The 17,339-nt window shown below is 39.8% G+C and overlaps 1 protein-coding gene across 1 annotated transcript in view; it reads left to right on the forward strand.

Moving 5' to 3' along the window:
• Positions 1–17,339, forward strand: part of LOC121879332 (collagen alpha-2(I) chain-like) — a 153,774-nt gene that overhangs the window by 123,593 nt on the left and 12,842 nt on the right. The window contains exon 3 of the mRNA XM_042385934.1: positions 2,867–2,981. Within this exon, the coding sequence (XP_042241868.1) occupies positions 2,867–2,981 (115 nt within the window). The remainder of the gene's footprint in view (positions 1–2,866; positions 2,982–17,339) is intronic.

Here is a 17,339-nt window from a genome sequence, read left to right on the forward strand (position 1 = left end):
GTAATATGCGTGTTGGTGGGGAGGATCTGCAATAACATTATTTTTCCACATTTTACACGTTGATACTAACTAAGTTATATACAAGAAATATATTCGTAGGCAATCTCCGATCATAAAATCTTAACTAATCAGCCATTTAAAGCATATCTGTGAACTCTTTCCCATATACCATTACCAAATCACCTGCGTCATGCCATGCAGGTTGGGTGGGACGAACTTCCGTCGTTGACCTGAGCGGCATTTCATTCCTCGGAAACGGACTATAAACTCTACAGTATATGCAGCTTCGTCAAGGAAGTTCTGGTGCTCGGTTCTGGATGTTTTTGTTACAAAGCCTGGACCAGGGTCATAAGATCCTCGAACAAGGGTATGAGATAAAATGTAGTGGGTGTGAATAATAACTTTACTTGACAGAAATAAGTCACTAACCACAGAATCCCTTCAAAACCGCGAGGGCAATGTGCCTGCATTGTAGAAATCCTGTGACACCGTTTTATACACTTCATCTTCTGTAATTGTATGATTCTGCTTCCAGCTGAGTTGAAAGACGCTGTGGTCAGGACACTGTGGAGTGCGAGGTCGACTTTAGATTTATCCTATGTTCAACGTCGACCTGGGCAAGCACAGCGAGCCACCCTTGTAGAACATATCACTGAATCATGCAAGCAGTTTCCCCAGTCCCTGCCACTGTCAAGTCCTATCTTTCCTTAAATGTTGTTTTATTTCAACTCTTCTAAGATCAAGCCAAACTATTTTTTTTGTGTGGGGGGCACTGGACCTTGCTTGCTGTAACATTTTATCAATGAATGCTGTGAAAAGACACTATGGTAGTCGGAGGGTCGATTCATTCAGATAAATGGATTCGAACTAGCACTCCATACCCGTCTAGGCTGGACGTGGTGCGATATTCAGCTCTAGTTCTACGTGCCAGGTGTCCAACCACAGCTGCTGTTACTGTAGGTCCAGTCTGTCCACTCATCCATGCCTAGAAGTAGATGCTGTGAATCTTCGTGACGAATAAGCCGCATGTCACCACTAATCCTTACTTGATGAAACTCAATCTACTGCTAGTAAAATATTTCCAGGTTTACACAATTACTCGGACCATCATGTACCCATCCTACTCAACGGTTGGAGAGCGCACCTCTCTTGTATAGACAACTTATCAATGGTCAAGAAAGATCAATCAATATCTGTGACCGCCATCGCGCGGGTCTTGTCATGGTTAACCCATCCCACAGTGAGCTAGTCAGACCTGCGCTAGCTGGAAAGTGTGCAGTACTTTCACTGTACTGCTATGACCTGTAGCCGTACCTTGGTCTTTCAAACAGCTAACACAAGAAAATTGTTGTAATATTTGGCTTTGTCGTTCTCAAACCAGTTTTCCTGGATCACACGCTCAGGGATATCTTTGTCCTCACGGCCATCTAAATACCTCCAGACAGACAACCTGTTTTCTACGAACGTCAGAGAATTCTCTTGAGCAGACTTCATAATCAAGTCTTAGTAGTTGAAGGTAACGATTCATTTTCATCCTGTCTTGATTCCTTGAACCTAAGTATTTACACCTCTTTGGGCTCAACTGAACAACCTCATCCCCCAGACTAGACATTGTAAATCCAAGAGACATATAATCTGAACTCATTGTACGACACTTGGCAGAGTTCCATACTTTTTTAGTACGTTGGGTGTCCTCCCATCTAGCAATGCCGATGATTCACTGGATAATCGCCTCCTCTCAGACAAGTCAACACTGAAGTGTGGGAGCGTAAAGTCTGATTTTTTTCCTTTTCTTGACAAGGGAATCTATCATGATGATTTAATAAAACACATCGTTGCTCTGAAGAAATAGTACGCTGGTCGCCAGCTGCTGGACAGAGTGTATGAGGAACTGACAGCTGTGCGAATGCTGACCCAAAGCTCTGCTAATCCACTGGCCGACATGATACATTTCATTCACTGTACCCAAAGAAAACATAAGGCGATGAACGCCACCTAGATGGACGGTCACATGTTGTTCAAATGTGACAAGTCAACTTCTTCCTTGTTGATGAAGGACAGAGGATGTACATTATTGTACAGTCACCCAAAAAAGTCCTGACTCGAACCACGATTCAGACTCGTGAATCCGAAGCAGTAGACACAGATACATTATTCTGTCCATAAATGCTTCGGATTCAAGAGTCTGAATCTCGGGGTTCATGGTTCGCGACAGGACTTTTTTGGGTGACTGTACTTCACTTATCTCGCAAAGCGCAGAACATTCCATGTCAGACTGCAGTCTTACCCGGTATGGCGTGCACAGTAGGAGGCGGGTGCAGTATGCGGAGTATCCTTATACAAGGTGCTGTTAACACCAAACGCTTCCCCGCATTTAAAGTTCTGGATTTTCAGTAGTAATCACAATAGAGTAACGAAAGAGGCTTTAATTAAAGGTAAAGGTGTGTATTATGTTTCTGTTATCGCTGTAAAAACAAAAAGTTATCTTTATTCGCCCAAACAAGTCAGTTACTTTCTAAGACATCATCTGATGATTTACCCCTGTTTAGGGTATTATACTGTATATGTCTATAGTGTATCATTACTTAGTGTGTACTGTACAGTACGTGCAGTAGATGGTGACTGGAAATGATCAAAGTGAGTTTCGGTATTTTATTCAGTTTAGCAAATTTTTAACGATATATTTTAATACAAGAAATAAAAAGCTTTAATTCATTTACAAAAATTGATGCACTGAATAGGAGGAACTAGGAGGGATCAGCGCCTCTATAGAGGGTACTGTACTCTAGGAATATACAAGTGAATATATATTGGGGATAGGATAATAATTACATCTTGAGCGCTGATTATGGTGTGTTTACCTCAGGTGCTCCTCCTGACGTTGACCTGAGCCAGCTGAGCGAGGAGGAGCGGGCCATCATCGAGAGTGTCATGGAGAAAGCCAAAGAGATGGAGAGCCATGACACCCCGACCAGACGAAGGTAAGATACATAAACAATCGTCTACACGTGTTATGTACTTTATTTAGGTTGTTGCCAAGATTAGGAGGGAAATCTAATTTTAAGTTAAATTTTGGGTTGTCTTTTTTTTCAATATGATAATTTCTTCTCAAAGGCAAATTTTACGTCAGCTATATGTAACAAGAGGTAATTGAAGGATTAGTCTCTGTTACATCACACACATTGATATGAAATAAAACTTGGAATAAGGATTTTACATCAGAGACATACGATGGTTTGCATCTCTGCTGAAGTGAATGATGTGCAGCCCAACACATTCCAATAAACAGTCACTCGAGATGCTGAACTAATACCGCTGGTTACTCTTGCTGCCCACAATTTAAACAAATGATATTAATAATTCTGTCACAACTGGGTTTTTTCTACGATTAAGAGTCATCAAAATTTATTAAAGGAATTATAAATTTAACTAAAGTATCCAAATAGTTACCATGGCCATAGTTACAGTAATGGAACACTAATCATTGGCTGCTCACACATACCTTCTACGAGTATTTGTATCATCAGTGTGTTAGTGTGTTTCTCGCTAGACTTTAGTTCTTTCATAAGACAGTAATGAAATCTTACATCCTTGAGCTAAATGTATATAACTGCTGCATTTGTAGTTTTTGTTGGAATTTTTTTCGTTTCTTTTTTATTGTCGTGATCCTTGTCTTAAGTGAGGGCAAGCCAGTATAAAGTCAACTAAATATCACGTGTGAGTTCTCAGCAGTTAGTTCAGTCACATCTTTCTGACGCTTGATGAAAGAGTTAATAACCATATAAAAGACTTTTTTTCTTAAAAAATATAGCTCAACTGTCAATAAGAGAGGGTCTACATTAGTTTTCACTGAGGCAAAGCTAGGTGATAAACCCGGCATGGATTTCCTTAAAATCAGAATCGTTCAGTAGATGATTACCGGAGCAAAATGCATAATTTTTTTTATTTTCAAATAAATTTACCCTACCTAAACATTGTCGTCATTTACTCTTAACTTCAGTACACTTTGGTTGATATGGAGAGGACCATGCCGTAGTCAGAAGCTAGACGCCTTCCATAAATGTGTTGTGTTAAGCCAGTATAGCGACATTAAAAATTAATGTTTTAAAGGAATTGTTTTTAAAAAAAATACTGATTTAGGAAGAATATACGTAGAGAACTATGACGGGCGGGCATACAGTAGACTTCACTTATGCGTCTATTATTATCAATAGTTAAAAAATATGAATGTTCAAGGAAAATCAGCTTGCACTCTCAACGAAAATTCAGTGAATGATAAAAATAAAGTCATTCATTGCACTTATAGTATAGTGTATCTGTCGCAAATAATTAATATTGTAATGGCAGATTATTAAGACGTAACCATCAAGATGACGGGGTGAGAGGAGGGCGGTGCTGATTCTTCTGATGATCCATTAGTAAGGGTCCACCCATTACCTCCACCTTAGAGAAGCTCATTAAATCTAGCTATTATGTTCGCTTATTTTATAGATTATCTGTTGATTTATTACTTTTAATATCCAGCATATCACGAAAAACCCGACTTGTCTACAGCAGTTTACAGGGTGAGCTAAAGTCATCTACACAGTATGTGCCGTGAGAAAACTGTAAAAGGATGTGGCTCACAAAGTTTAACCTCATTTTCTCTGAAACCAAAGCGGGCTGGCGACGCAATAATTAGTCAAGAAAAAAGTTGTAAAACAGCATCCAATCTGTGATTCATATTACATTGTATTAAAATTCAAAATACAAGTTTTTGGGGAACAAAACAGACTGGGGGTGGAAATACCGTATAAATTTTTCAGTGACCGATATCTGTCACTTTAAACTTAATTTTCTAATTTCCGACACGATAGACGTTGTAAGAACTACCTCTAATAAAGGAACACCGTGGGATCCCCCATATGATCTCACCAGGTGTGTAATGTTTCGGAAAAATAAGCAATAGACAAGCTAATGTCAAAGTTTCTTTACTCTTATTCTTATTTTACTTGAACCCCCAAAGCTTTAAAAGTGTTCTTGGCCAGTTTGTGTCCTGGGGGATTTTGAGGGAAATTATTTAGTTGTAATACCTTGTAATACTCATGCACAATTATATAACAAAAGCCAATCTGCTTGTATTTTCATCTCTGGCAATTATTAAATTTCAGTGTAGGTTTAGTCACCATTTCCTTAGGTGTTTTAATTGAATATCTAACAACACTAACACAGTTGACATGACAACATTGAAAACAGTATAAATAGTAGTAAACGAAAAATATGCAATCGTTTGTATATAATATTATAAATACAGCACAAGAACACCAGAACATAAGAATGAAGGGAAGTACAGAGGGCCTATTGGCCCATACCGGGCAGTCCCGTTTACACCCAACCCCTATCGATCATTTCTCAATCCAGCGTGTTCTAGTTAATGATGATGTTTGGTAACTTGTTCCACTCATCCACCATTCTATTTCCAAACCAGTGTTTACCTATCTCGCGCCTAAATCTAAATTTGTCTAATTTAAAACCATTATTGCGAGTTCGCTCCTGGTTGGATAGTTTGAGTACTTTTATTATATCACCTTTGTTTAGCCCCGAGTTCCATTTATACACCTCTATCATATCGCTCCTCACTCTACTTCTCCCGAAGGAGTGCAAATTTAAATGCTTTACCTATATATGTACTCAAAGTTCCTAATGCCTTGGATTAGTTTGTCATTCTCCTCTAAATTCTATCTCGGGATTCTCTATCCATTCTGTAATACGGTGACCAGAACTGAACCGCATAATCCAAGTGAGGTCTCACAAGCGCAAGATATAGTTTTAGGATAACCACACTAGTCTTGTAAATAACACTCCTTTGTGTGAACCCTAGTACTTTATTAGCATAGTTTCGAGCAAACACACATTGTTGTCTTGGCATAAGATTCTTACTAAATCTTTCTCACAGTCGGATTTCTCTATAATAACGTTGTTCATCTGATATCTGGTTTCTCTGTTTACATCTATACTTAGTACTTTTCTATTTTTCCACATTAAATTTCATCTGCCATTTTTCAGACCATGCAAAAAATTGTTTAGGTCTTCCTGTAGTTTTGCGGAGTCCATGTCAGATTTAATTACATGGCTTATTTTAATGTCGTCAGCAAATTTACTTATGTTGCGGTCTATGTCGTTTATGTATGTAATAAACAGTAATGGTCCAAGTACTGAGCCTTGGGGTACTCCACTAGTGACGTCACCCCAATCCGAATTAGTGCCATTAATGCTTACTTGCTGTTTCCTGTCCTGTAACCACGCCCTAATCCATTTTAGAATATCTCCTCCAATTTCATGAGCCTCCACTTTTCGTATTAGTCTTTCATGGGGGAATCTGTCGAAGGTTTTGCTAAAGTCGAGGTATACCACATCATAATCGTGTCCGTCATGTACTGATTTGAAAACAGTTGAAAAGATGTTAGTAGATTTGTTAGACATGAATGCCCACTTGTGAAGCCATATTGGGAATCATTGATCGACTTGTGCTTATTCGCATGGTCATTACCACTAGCAAACAGTTATCAATCATCAAAATAATAAAATTCGTATAAGGGTGAAAATTAATACTCAGCTGCACTGATACTCTATACAAATCAAGTTGGCCGGTAGATCTAGATAGCACGCTGGTAGGGTGTAGTCCCACAGTATGTTCACCAACACACAACAGTGTTCGGCAGGGGAGAACGAGCCCAGCGTTAAGGTAGATTTAACCTACCCTAGATGGCGCTCACAACATCGGGTAATGTTTTTCCTCCAATAGCCAACCAGCTCTGTCTGCTTGCCTTTTATAGTTAACCCTTGGTTTAGCTAGAAGTTCATAGTGTGCCTAGTATGTAAAGGTGAGATTAATGTGTATGTACAGAGGAGAGTGACCCAACTATGTTACAGTAGGAACAGGTGGACTATAATATGGGTCCTCACTTTGTTTTAAAGAGTCAAGATTGAAAACGAATGGCAAGTGACACTCAGATTAATTATTCAAACTTTTTTGTTATTTATGCACTGTATGAACAACAAAATGTTATGGAAAATAAAAAGACAAATAATAATTTCGCTGTACACAGGAAATTCACTAACAACGAAGTTCCTTTCTGGGATAAGTTACGACAAGTTACACAATAATGAAGAGTTGAAAGCACGATTCTTTTGACTGGCCTTTACTCCCTGTCCCATAACAACACAAGACCATAAGAAAATAAGGAGTGTGCAATAGGCCGGTTGGCCTATACATGGCAGCTCCTGTCGAGAGTTACTACCACTCTCTTTCATCCATGAATCTATCCAGCCTCCTCTTAAAACTTTCCAGTGTTCCAGCACTTACTACAAAGTTGCTAAGCTTGTTCCACTCGTCTACCAACCTATTTGTGAACCAGTTCCTTCCTATCTCCCTCCTAAACCTAAACTTATCCAACTTAAATCCGCTGCTACGAGTCCTATCCTGCTCGGATATTATAAGAACTTTATCTATATCTCCTTTATTGATTCCTTTCACCCACTTAAATACTTCTATATTATCTCCCCGCACTCTTCGTCTTTCTAGTGAATGCAAATTTAGTTTCTGTAATCTATCTTGATATGGAAGGTTTCTAAGTCCCAGAATTATTTTCGTCATTCTTCGTTGCACCGACTTCAGTGAATTGATATCCATTCTATAATAAGGGCACCAGAACTGAACTGTTGGTGCTCCCTCACATACAGTAGATAACTCATACGAGGCTTCCTGTTGGTGTGCTTACCGATGATATACGCTTAGATTTATTACACGGTCTCCATTGAACTACTGAAGTCTGACAAAGTGAGATGACATTAGGTTAACCAGTTCACCAAGGTCGCTGCGGCCTCACATAGACCTGTGTGGGGTTAGGTATAATCAGCCGAAGATCTAAGCCTTTCACACTGATCCATTCAGCGACTATGGACCGTGACCCTCTATCTGGGCCAAATCTTGGACGGAAAGCATCTCACGGACGAAAGCGAATTCGGTGACAGATCCACTCGTGTCTGGTGTTTTATCTCGCGCACATTTACAGTTCCTAAGTCAGTTAGGTGTGAATGTGTGCATTGTGATTTAACAGCTGACATACACTGTTTTTGCATAATTAATCGTGCATGTTTTTGTACTTCATTTTTTTCGAGTGATGAATTTGTCTCATATTTGTTTATTACATTTTTGTCGGTGAAGTAACAGTACAACAACCTTCAACAACAATAACTTTATGATAAAAGCCGCCGTGAACACTGACACTCATAACCAGCACGTTAATTGGCTGCTGTTTGTGACTAAAAGGTAACATCAAACAATTTCAAACATTTACCTGCCATGACCCCGATGTGTTTCACAGTTGGACCTGCCAGGTGTCCTGCTGTGTAGTTAACATGTTAGAATCATATATGTATTAAAAATTCAAGTAACCTTTGTATATCGATGTCATTTGTTATGTTTGTACAGTTTGTTGTCCATAAAAACGTTGGGATATATATAGAGTGTGCGTAATGTTCCGGTGCAGTTTAATAACTTAGATTCTATAGGAGATAAAAACAATCTGTAAAATGCACTGGGGAGGTAATTTATTCAGGTATTTCATGACTAAAAAAAATTATTTATTCTATTTTTTTTCTGTTTTTCCCAGATAATCTGTCCCAACACTATACTGAATGGCTTCAATAGAAGAAAGGGTGAATTGTATCCTCTGGTTGGCTGAGTTAAGGGTCGCTCATGCAATTTCACTTTGAGAATTTTTTCACTGTTGTTTTTCGAGCATCTAGTTCCAGAGAAGCCCGTCTTAGAGATTTTCGTGGACTATTTAGAAAGTTTGCTCTACAGGCGCCACAGTCTCCTCGTTTTCCAGTTCGTGGCTTGTCATTAACGGAACCAGTCTCTTTAAACTTCTTCATCCATCTTGTAATTGAATTTCTGTGTGGAGTTTCTTTCTCGTAATGAGTCGTAAATTTTCTTCTAACCGCTGTTACAGACTTTAACTCAGCCAACCAGAGGATACAATTCACCTTCTAGTCTATTGAAGCCATTCAGTTCATTGCACAAAAACTTGGCTACCCTTCATTGTTTGTTGGTCGTTTTCTCAAAAGGGCTAAAAAAAATTTATTTTACTCAAACTAGACAAGTTCCTACATTTATGAATATTTTGACTACCTTATCGCAATGAATTTCTGACATTAGTTTAATCCATTAAATTACTAAACATTAATGTTGCTTTTAAGTATGACTGAACTATTACTAGTATGTTAATTGTAATGGAAATTATGTAGGTCAGACTGGGAAAGCATTAGAACTTAGAATAAAACAGTTCAATTATTATTAGAACAGCATCTAAGAGCAGTGCACTTTTCGTTCATATAAGGAACAATAATCATACCATAGATTGAGAAAACAGTATAGAAGTATTTAAATCAACATGTGTCATAGAAAGACTTCTGGTTGAAGCAAGTTTGATCAGGGAAATTAATTCTATGAATCTTAGTGATGGTCAGTACAAAACTAATACTAAGTTACATAAATTTATTTGTCAGTGGCCCAAGGTTAAAAATTATTTAAAGCATTTGAGGTATATGTAGGGTAGATGATTAGTGAACCAAGTTTTTGACCTGACTTGACCTTACCTGTTACCTCGCTCCTTTTGATATATTTATAAGCTCTTCTTTTGTGTCCGGTGGAGGTGGTGTATGTATTAGTGGATCCCATGTTAATAACCTGACCTGATGTTGTGTAAGGTCACAAGCCTCTCTCAGTCCCTGTAAATTCAGTGGCCTGTGAAGATGGCTTGAATGAAGACGAAAGCTAAGGTGTTCCAGTGTTTCCCATTTCCTGAGTGATTTTATCGAGATTTATCTTGTCCACGTTTCCATTGTGGTGATTACAGACTAAGGAGCAATACTTGACAAGGCTAATATATACAGTAGAGGAGAGTGAGATCAAGTCCCTATAGGACAGCAGGTGTCCACTCTTCTCTACTGTATATATTAGCCTTGTCAAGTATTTCTCCTTAGTCTGTACTCACCCCTGAAGATGTGAATTACACGAAAGCGCTTGGGAACTTCGTGTTTTCTTGTGGTTATCAGCAAATACTTGGATCACACGCACCTACAGTGATTTACTTGCATATATATGTATACATCCATATAGCATGCGGACTTCCATATATAAACAATACCTCACTAATAGTGAATCGAACCCTGGACCTTTGCTACCACCGCTTTTTTTGTTCTTGTGGTGTGGTGAGGCATTGTTTATATATATATATATATATATATATATATATATATATATATATATATATATATATATATATATATATATATATATATATATATATATATATATATATGTGTGTGTGTGTGTGTGTGTGTGTGTCTGGGAAAGTTATACGATGGCGCATAGTTAAAAATACAAAAGTACAAATACACTAAAGGAGAAAGCAAACTCACAAGAATAGGAGCTGTGTGTATTCTGGCAGCTCACTCTAGATAAGGATAACTGCTGATTAAGCATTAAAAAAACAGGAAACGTTTTTTGCCAAATAGGAATAACTTTTTATTTTTATTCTTACAAACTTAATGAAAATTAATTCGTATGTGGTAAAATTTGCTATGTTTCATTTACAGCACCGTTTACTGTCATGAGATAGCAAAACTATACCTGAAGTAGGTTAGGTTAGGTTAACTTTGGTTTGGTTTTCTATGGTTCTGTTCGTTTATGTGTATTATGATTATCTATATCAGCGTCCATTGCCATTCAAATGTTTCCACAAGAAGAACTACATAGATGTTATCACTACAGTATAAGGCGCTGAAGAGAACCGTAGGCTATGGTTGAAATCTACAAGACTCATTTTGCCGTGTTTTATCTTCTCCTACAATGTGTCTTCGGTTGAGCAGAGAACAGTGTCTATGAAATAAGTAACCTTAATGTAGCTAATAAGGCAGGAAGTTGTCGCAGCAGCTGCTCTTATCTGGCCGACAGCCAACATTGGAAGGCTCCCTTAACCGTGAGTGGGTTGTGCCGCCAGCTGGTCTGTGTGTGTGTGTGTGTGTGTGTGTGTGTGTGACGTCCTAGATATACAGCTCACACACCAGACATACACGTTATCATACTTATGTGACCTGCAGTGTATAGCTCTTCGTATTAAAGTGAACCAGTTTTTAAACATCTTCCATCATTCTTCACGGGGAACGTCTGCTGCAACAGATGTATAGTGTGTGAAGTCTTTAGTAACATTGACATAATTTTGCTTGTTTCTGAAATCCGATCCTACTTTGTATATGAATAATATGTGTATAGTGCCTGACCTCTTGAATACATATAAATTATATCTTTTGGGTGAATCTGTGATGGAAGTATACAATACGTCCACCTCAGCTTTCAGTTGGAGAGGCACCTCATGGGCTTTGTGGAGTTAACATAGTGACTGGACTTTGTTGCATAATAAAATCATAACCACTACATCAGAAGGAAACGTCTTCCATCAATGTCCTTGGAATTAATCTAACAATAGTGTTTATCATTTTCTATATTTTATTGTGTTTAATTTGAAATTTTAAGAATTAGTTCATCTTCTACAGTAGGTGTACAGTACAGGAATGATGCGACAACTTCACGGACAACTTAAGAGTTAAAAAAGAAAAAGATAAATAAGAAGATTATAAAATCTACAATAAAATCTAACCGGATAAAAGAATTAACTTTCATAAATGGAGTAACCGACATAAAGCTTTAAACATATTCAAATAAATATCCAAAGTCAACCCAGACGAGAGGCTGACAGGAGACTAACAGTATCGCTGGCAAGAGACTAACAGTATCGCTGGGAGGAGACTAACAGTATCGCTGGCAGGAGACTGACAGTATTACTGGCAGGAGACTAACAGTATCGTTGGCAGGAGACTAACAGTATTACTGGCAGGAGACTAAACAGTATTACTGGTAGGAGACTAACAGTATACTGGCAGGAGACTAACAGTATTACTGGCAGGAGACTAACAGTATTACTGGCAGGAGAATAACAGTATTACTGGCAAGCGACTAACAGTATCACTGGCAGGAGACTAACAGTATTACTGGCAGGAGACTAACAGTATTACTGGCAGGAGACTAACAGTATTACTGGCAGGAGACTAACAGTATTACTGGCAAGGAGAGTATACAAGGAGACCAACAGTATTACTGACAGGAGACAGTAACAGTAACAGTATTACTGGAGACAAACAGTATTACTGGCAGGAATAACAGTATTACTAGGAGACAACAGTATTACTGGTAGGAGATTAACAGTATTACTGGCAAGAGACTAACAGTATCACTGGCAGGAGACTAACAGTATTACTGGCAGGAGACTAACAGTATTACTGGCAGGAGACTAACAGTATTACTGGCAAGAGACTAATAGTATTACTGGCAGGAGACTAACAGTATTACTGGCAGGAGACTAACAGTATTATTGGCAGGAGACTAACAGTATTACTGACAGGAGACTAACAGTATTATTGGCAGGAGACTAACAGTATTACTGGCAGGAGACAAACAGCATACTTGGTAGGGAGACTAACAGTATTACTGGCAGTGAGACCAACAGTATTGAATAAGGAGACCAACAGTACACAGGGGAGACCAACAGTATTACTGGCAGGACTAACAGTATTACTGGTGGTGAGACTAACAGTATTACTGGCAGGAGATTAACAGTATTACTGGCAGGAGACTAACAGTATTACTGGCAGGAAACTAACAGTATCGCTGACAGGAGACTAACAGTATCACTGACAGGAGACTAACAGTAGTACTGGCAGGAGACTAACAATATTACTGGCAGGAGACTAACAGTATTACTAGCAGTAGACTAGCAGTATTACTGGCAGGAGACTAACAGTATTACTGGCAGGAGACTAACAGTATTACTGGCAGGAAACTAACAGTATCGCTGGCAGGAGACTAACAGTATTACTGGCAGGAGACTAACAGTATTACTGGCAGGAGACTAACAGTATCGCTGGCAGGATATTAACAGTATTACTGGCAGGAGACTAACAGTATTACTGGCAGGAGATTAACAGTATTACTGGCAAGAGACTAACAGTATTACTGGCAGGAGACTAACAGTATACTGACAGGAGACTAACAGTCTCACTGACAGGAGACTAACAGTATTACTGGCAGAAGACTAACAGTATTACTGGCAGGAGACTAACAGTATTACTGGCAGTAGACTAACAGTATTACTGGCAGGAGACTATCAGTATCACTGGCAGAAGACTAACATTATCACTGGCCGGAGACTAACAGTATCACAGGCAGGAGACTAACGGTATCGCCGACAGGAGACTAACAGTATCACAAGCAGGAGACTAACAGTATCGCTGGTAGGAGACTAACAGTATCACAGGCAGGAGACTAACAGTATTGCTGGGAGGAGACTAAAAGTATCACAGGCAGGAGACTACCAGTATTACTGACAGGAGACTAACAGTATTACTGGCAGGAGACTATCAGTATCGCTGGTAGTAGAATAAAAGTATCACAGGTAGGAGACTAACAGTATCGCTGGCAGGAGCCTAAAAGTATCGATGTCAGGAGACTAACATTATCACTGGTAGGAGACTATCAGTATCACTGGCAGGAAACTAACAGTATTACTGGCAGGAGACTAGCAGTATTACTGGCAGGAGACTAACAGTATACTGGCAGAAGACTAACAGTATTACTGGCAGGAGACTAACAGTTTCGCTGGCAGGAGCCTAAAAGTATCGATGTCAGGAGACTAACATTATCACTGGCAGGAGACTATCAGTATCACTGGCAGGAAACTAACAGTATTACTGGCAGGAGACTAGCAGTATTACTGGCGAGAGACTAACAGTATACGGCAGAAAGACTAACAGTATTTACTGGCAGGAGACTAACAGTATTACTGGCAGGAGACTAACAGTATTACTGGCAAGAGAGACTAACAATATTACTGGCAGGAGACTAACAGTATTACTAGCAGTAGACTAGCAGTATTACTGGCAGGAGACTAACAGTATTACTGGCAGGAGACTAACAGTATTACTGGCAGGAAACTAACAGTATCGCTGGCAGGAGACTGACAGTATTACTGGCAGGAGACTAACAGTATTACTGGCAGGAGACTAACAGTATCGCTGGCAGGATATTAACAGTATTACTGGCAGGAGACTAACAGTATTACTGGCAGGAGATTAACAGTATTACTGGCAAGAGACTAACAGTATTACTGGCAGGAGACTAACAGTATACTGACAGGAGACTAACAGTCTCACTGACAGGAGACTAACAGTATTACTGGCAGAAGACTAACAGTATTACTGGCAGGAGATTAACAGTATTACTGGCAGGAGACTAACAGTATTACTGGCAGGAAACTAACAGTATCGCTGACAGGAGACTAACAGTATCACTGACAGGAGACTAACAGTAGTACTGGCAGGAGACTAACAATATTACTGGCAGGAGACTAACAGTATTACTAGCAGTAGACTAGCAGTATTACTGGCAGGAGACTAACAGTATTACTGGCAGGAGACTAACAGTATTACTGGCAGGAAACTAACAGTATCACTGACAGGAGACTAACAGTATTACTGGCAGGAGACTAACAGTATTACTGACAGGAGCCTAACAGTATTACTGGCAGGAGACTAACAGTATTACTGGCAGGAGACTAAAAGTATCACTGGCAGGAAACTAACAGTATCGCTGGCAGGAGACTGACGAAAGTATTACTAACGGATTGACTAACAGTATTACTTACAGGAGACTAACAGTATACTGGCAGGAGACTAACAGTATACTGGCAGGAGACTAACAGTATTACTGGCAGGAGACTAACAGTATTACTGGCAGGAGACTAACAGTATCGCTGGCAGGAGATTAACAGTATTACTGGCAGGAGACTAACAATATTACTGCCAGGAGATTAACAGTATTACTGGCAAGAGACTAACAGTATTACTGGCAGGAGACTAACAGTATACTGACAGGAGACTAACAGTCTCACTGACAGGAGACTAACAGTATTACTGGCAGAAGACTAACAGTATTACTGGCAGGAGACTAACAGTATTACTGGCAGTAGACTAACAGTATTACTGGCAGGAGACTATCAGTATCACTGGCAGAAGACTAACATTATCACTGGCCGGAGACTAACAGTATCACAGGCAGGAGACTAACGGTATCGCCGACAGGAGACTAACAGTATCACAAGCAGGAGACTAACAGTATCGCTGGTAGGAGACTAACAGTATCACAGGCAGGAGACTAACAGTATTGCTGGGAGGAGACTAAAAGTATCACAGGCAGGAGACTACCAGTATTACTGACAGGAGACTAACAGTATTACTGGCAGGAGACTATCAGTATCGCTGGTAGTAGAATAAAAGTATCACAGGTAGGAGACTAACAGTATCGCTGGCAGGAGCCTAAAAGTATCGATGTCAGGAGACTAACATTATCACTGGTAGGAGACTATCAGTATCACTGGCAGGAAACTAACAGTATTACTGGCAGGAGACTAGCAGTATTACTGGCAGGAGACTAACAGTATACTGGCAGAAGACTAACAGTATTACTGGCAGGAGACTAACAGTTTCGCTGGCAGGAGCCTAAAAGTATCGATGTCAGGAGACTAACATTATCACTGGCAGGAGACTATCAGTATCACTGGCAGGAAACTAACAGTATTACTGGCAGGAGACTAGCAGTATTACTGGCAGGGAGACTAACAGTATACTGGCAGAAGACTAACAGTATTACTGGCAGGAGACTAACAGTATTATGACAGTATTACAGGTGACTAACAGTATTACTGGCATAAGCATTACTTGGTAGGAGACTAACAGCATACTGGCAGGGAGACTAACAGTATCGCTGGCAGGAAACTAACAGTATTACTGGCAGGAGACTCAACAGTATTACTGGCAGGAGACTAACAGTATATCTCGGCTACCAGGGTAGGAGACTAACAGTATCACTGTAGGAGACTAACAGTATTACTGGCAGGAGACTAACAGTACTACTGGCAGGAGACTAACAGTATCGCTGGCAGGAAACTAACATTACTGGCAGACTAACAGTATTACTGGCAGGAGACTAACAACTGGAGCAACTGTACTGGCAGGAATACAGTATTACTGAGGAGACTAGCAGTATTACTGGCAGGAGACTAACAGCTGGCAGGAGACTAGGAGACTAACAGTATTACTGGCAGGAGACAACAGTATTGGCAGGAGACTAACAGTACATTGGCAGGAGACTAACAGTATTACTGGCAGGGACTAACAGTATTACTATTACTGGCAGGAGACTAACAGTATTACTGGCAGGAGACTAACAGTATTACTGGCAGAGAGACTAACAGTATTACTGGTGAGAGACAACATTACTGGCAGGAGACTAACAGTTACTGGCAGGAGACTAACAGCACTTATTACTGGCAGGAGACTAACAGTATTACTAGCTGGAGGAGACTAACAGTATTACTGGCAGGAGACTAACGTATTATTGGGAGACTAGCAGTAGGCAGGAGAACAGTATTACTGGCATAGCAGGAGACAACAGTATTACTGGCAGGAGACTAACGTATTACTGGCAGGAGACTAAGTATACTGGCAGGAGACTAACAGGCTTACTGGTAACAGCCTGGCAGGAGATTAACAGTATTACTGGCAGGAGATTAACAGTATTACTGGCAAGAGACTAACCGTATTACTGCCAGGAGACTAACAGTATACTGACAGGAGACTAACAGTATCACTGACAGGAGACTAACAGCATTACTGGCAGGAGACTAACAATATTACTGGTAGGAGACTAACAGTATTACTGGCAGGAGACTAACAGTATTACTGACAGGCGCCTAACAGTATTACTGGCAGGAGACTAACAGTATCACTGGCAGGAAACTAACAGTATCACTGGCAGGAGACTAACAGTATTACGGGCAGGAGACTAACAGTATTACTTACAGGAGACTAACAGTATACTGGCAGGAGACTAACAGTATCATTGGCAGGAGACTAACAGTATTACTAGTAGGAGACTAACAGTATCACTGACAGGAGACTAACAGTATTACTGGCAGGAGACTAACAGTATTACTGACAGGAGACTAACAGTATTACTGGCAGGAGACTAACAGTATTTCTGGCAGGAGACTAACAGTATTACTGGCAGGAGACTAGCAGTATTACTGGCAGGAGACTAGCAGTATTACTGGCAGGAGACTAACAGTATTACTGGCAGGAGACTAGCAGTATTACTGGCAGGAGACTAACAGTATTACTGG

This window comes from Homarus americanus, unplaced genomic scaffold (assembly GCF_018991925.1).
Source record: "Homarus americanus isolate GMGI-L3 unplaced genomic scaffold, GMGI_Hamer_2.0 scaffold16894, whole genome shotgun sequence".
NCBI classification, from domain to species: Eukaryota; Metazoa; Arthropoda; class Malacostraca; order Decapoda; family Nephropidae; genus Homarus; species Homarus americanus.